Here is a 1,526-nt window from a genome sequence, read left to right as displayed (position 1 = left end):
CTCGACCGTGCGACTCCTCCATCTGGGACTGTAGTCCCGTCTCGGTCTTCCAGATTTTGCGCTGCAATAACGGTAACAAATACATTACCACCAGCAGATCCCGAGTGCTGTCGTGATTGTACCGTGTAGTCCGGACATCCTAACGCGCCATTTGGACCATTGCATGAAAATCCCTGACAAAGAAATGATGCATTTGTCGGTGAAGATGATGGTACACTTGTGGTTGGCGGGAGAGACGAATACTCAGTGGGAGATTCTGTCTCAACGGGCACCTTCGTTGGAAAAAATGTGAAGGTCGGAACCGACGATGGCAGCGAGGTGGGTACAAAGGACGGCTCTTTGCTGTCTGTAGGCCTCCGGGTCGGCTCAACAGAAAGTGTCGGAAGTCGCGTCGGCGTCGGTGATGGCAAGGATGTCGGAGCCGAGGATGGCGTATCCGTGGGGAAAATGGTCATATTCGGATTGTAAACTGTGGGGGGCTGTGACGGGACCGCAGTTGGTACCGACGTTGGTATCCCCGTAGGAACTGCGGACGGCCGAGCAATGAATGTTGGCTGCGCTGTCTGCGGGTATGTAGGCACGTTCCCCATCATCGTTGGGAGTGGGACCGGCACCGATGAAGTGGACAATCCTCCTGTTGATGGTGGACCAGTAGAAGTTGGCAAACTTGTCGGTATTCGCGAATCAGTAGACGTTGGGGTAAGCGTCGGAGCCGCCGATGGGGACTGCGTTGGGAGCACAGACTGCGCGAGAGTCGTGGTGGCACTTCCAACCCACATCACGATCTTGAGAATTGGCCAAAGCCGGAACGGCAGCATGGTATAAAGGGTCGTGGTGCGGAATAGCAACAACGCATTGACTGTACCCGCAGGACTTCAGCTTATGGATAGGATACATCAACAAAAAATTGCATTTACGGCAGTACAATATGTTTCCGGTAACGGGTTAGTGAGTTTAGACCACCTATCATCATCCAGCTAAATAAAACTGCTGGTTGTGGTGGTCCTCTCCCAGCTCGCCGCTTCCCCGGGGTCCGGGGTGGCGCGGCTTATATTTTTTGGGTCATCTGGTTTCTACTAACATCCAAGGGTTGAGTTTGAGTGATGAATTGCTGAGACATTTGAAGGCAGAGATGTGTGATGTGTATGAAATGGCGATGGGTGTGTCGTCAAAGGCGGCTGCGCCGATCCATACCGACATACTCCTGACTTTGATGTTGGAATTACTACCATATGAGAATTCTGATAAATCAGAGTTTTCTGAGGAAAGGTTTCACGGTTTCTTGAGCGCCCTTAATGACGAGATAATCGAGGAGGAGAAACGCAGAAAGGAGCCCCCTGACCCCGAGTCAGCAAATCATATCCTGCTGCAGATCCAGCAGACTGTGGGTCAGATGGCTGGCCAAATGAAGGAGTTACAATCATGCTGTGGCGAAGCGCGACAAGTACGGCCGCTGGATCGCATTCCGGGCCCTCATCTCGCTCGGCGGGCTCGACTAGAGGCCAGGGGGGGGGGGGGGGGGGGGG

The 1,526-nt window shown here is 53.5% G+C and overlaps 1 protein-coding gene across 1 annotated transcript; it reads left to right on the top strand.

Moving 5' to 3' along the window:
• Positions 1 to 246: 246 nt before the first annotated feature.
• AURANDRAFT_35620 (hypothetical protein) lies at positions 247 to 468 on the top strand (the record flags this gene model as incomplete). The annotated part of the gene is made up of 1 exon (XM_009045085.1): positions 247 to 468. A coding segment is annotated over one exon (222 nt), but the record flags the coding sequence as incomplete, so codon positions are not given.
• Positions 469 to 1,526: the final 1,058 nt, after the last annotated feature.

Source organism: Aureococcus anophagefferens (genome assembly GCF_000186865.1).
Source record: "Aureococcus anophagefferens unplaced genomic scaffold AURANscaffold_1403, whole genome shotgun sequence".
NCBI classification, from domain to species: Eukaryota; class Pelagophyceae; order Pelagomonadales; family Pelagomonadaceae; genus Aureococcus; species Aureococcus anophagefferens.
This window is presented reverse-complemented; position numbering and strand designations above follow the sequence as displayed.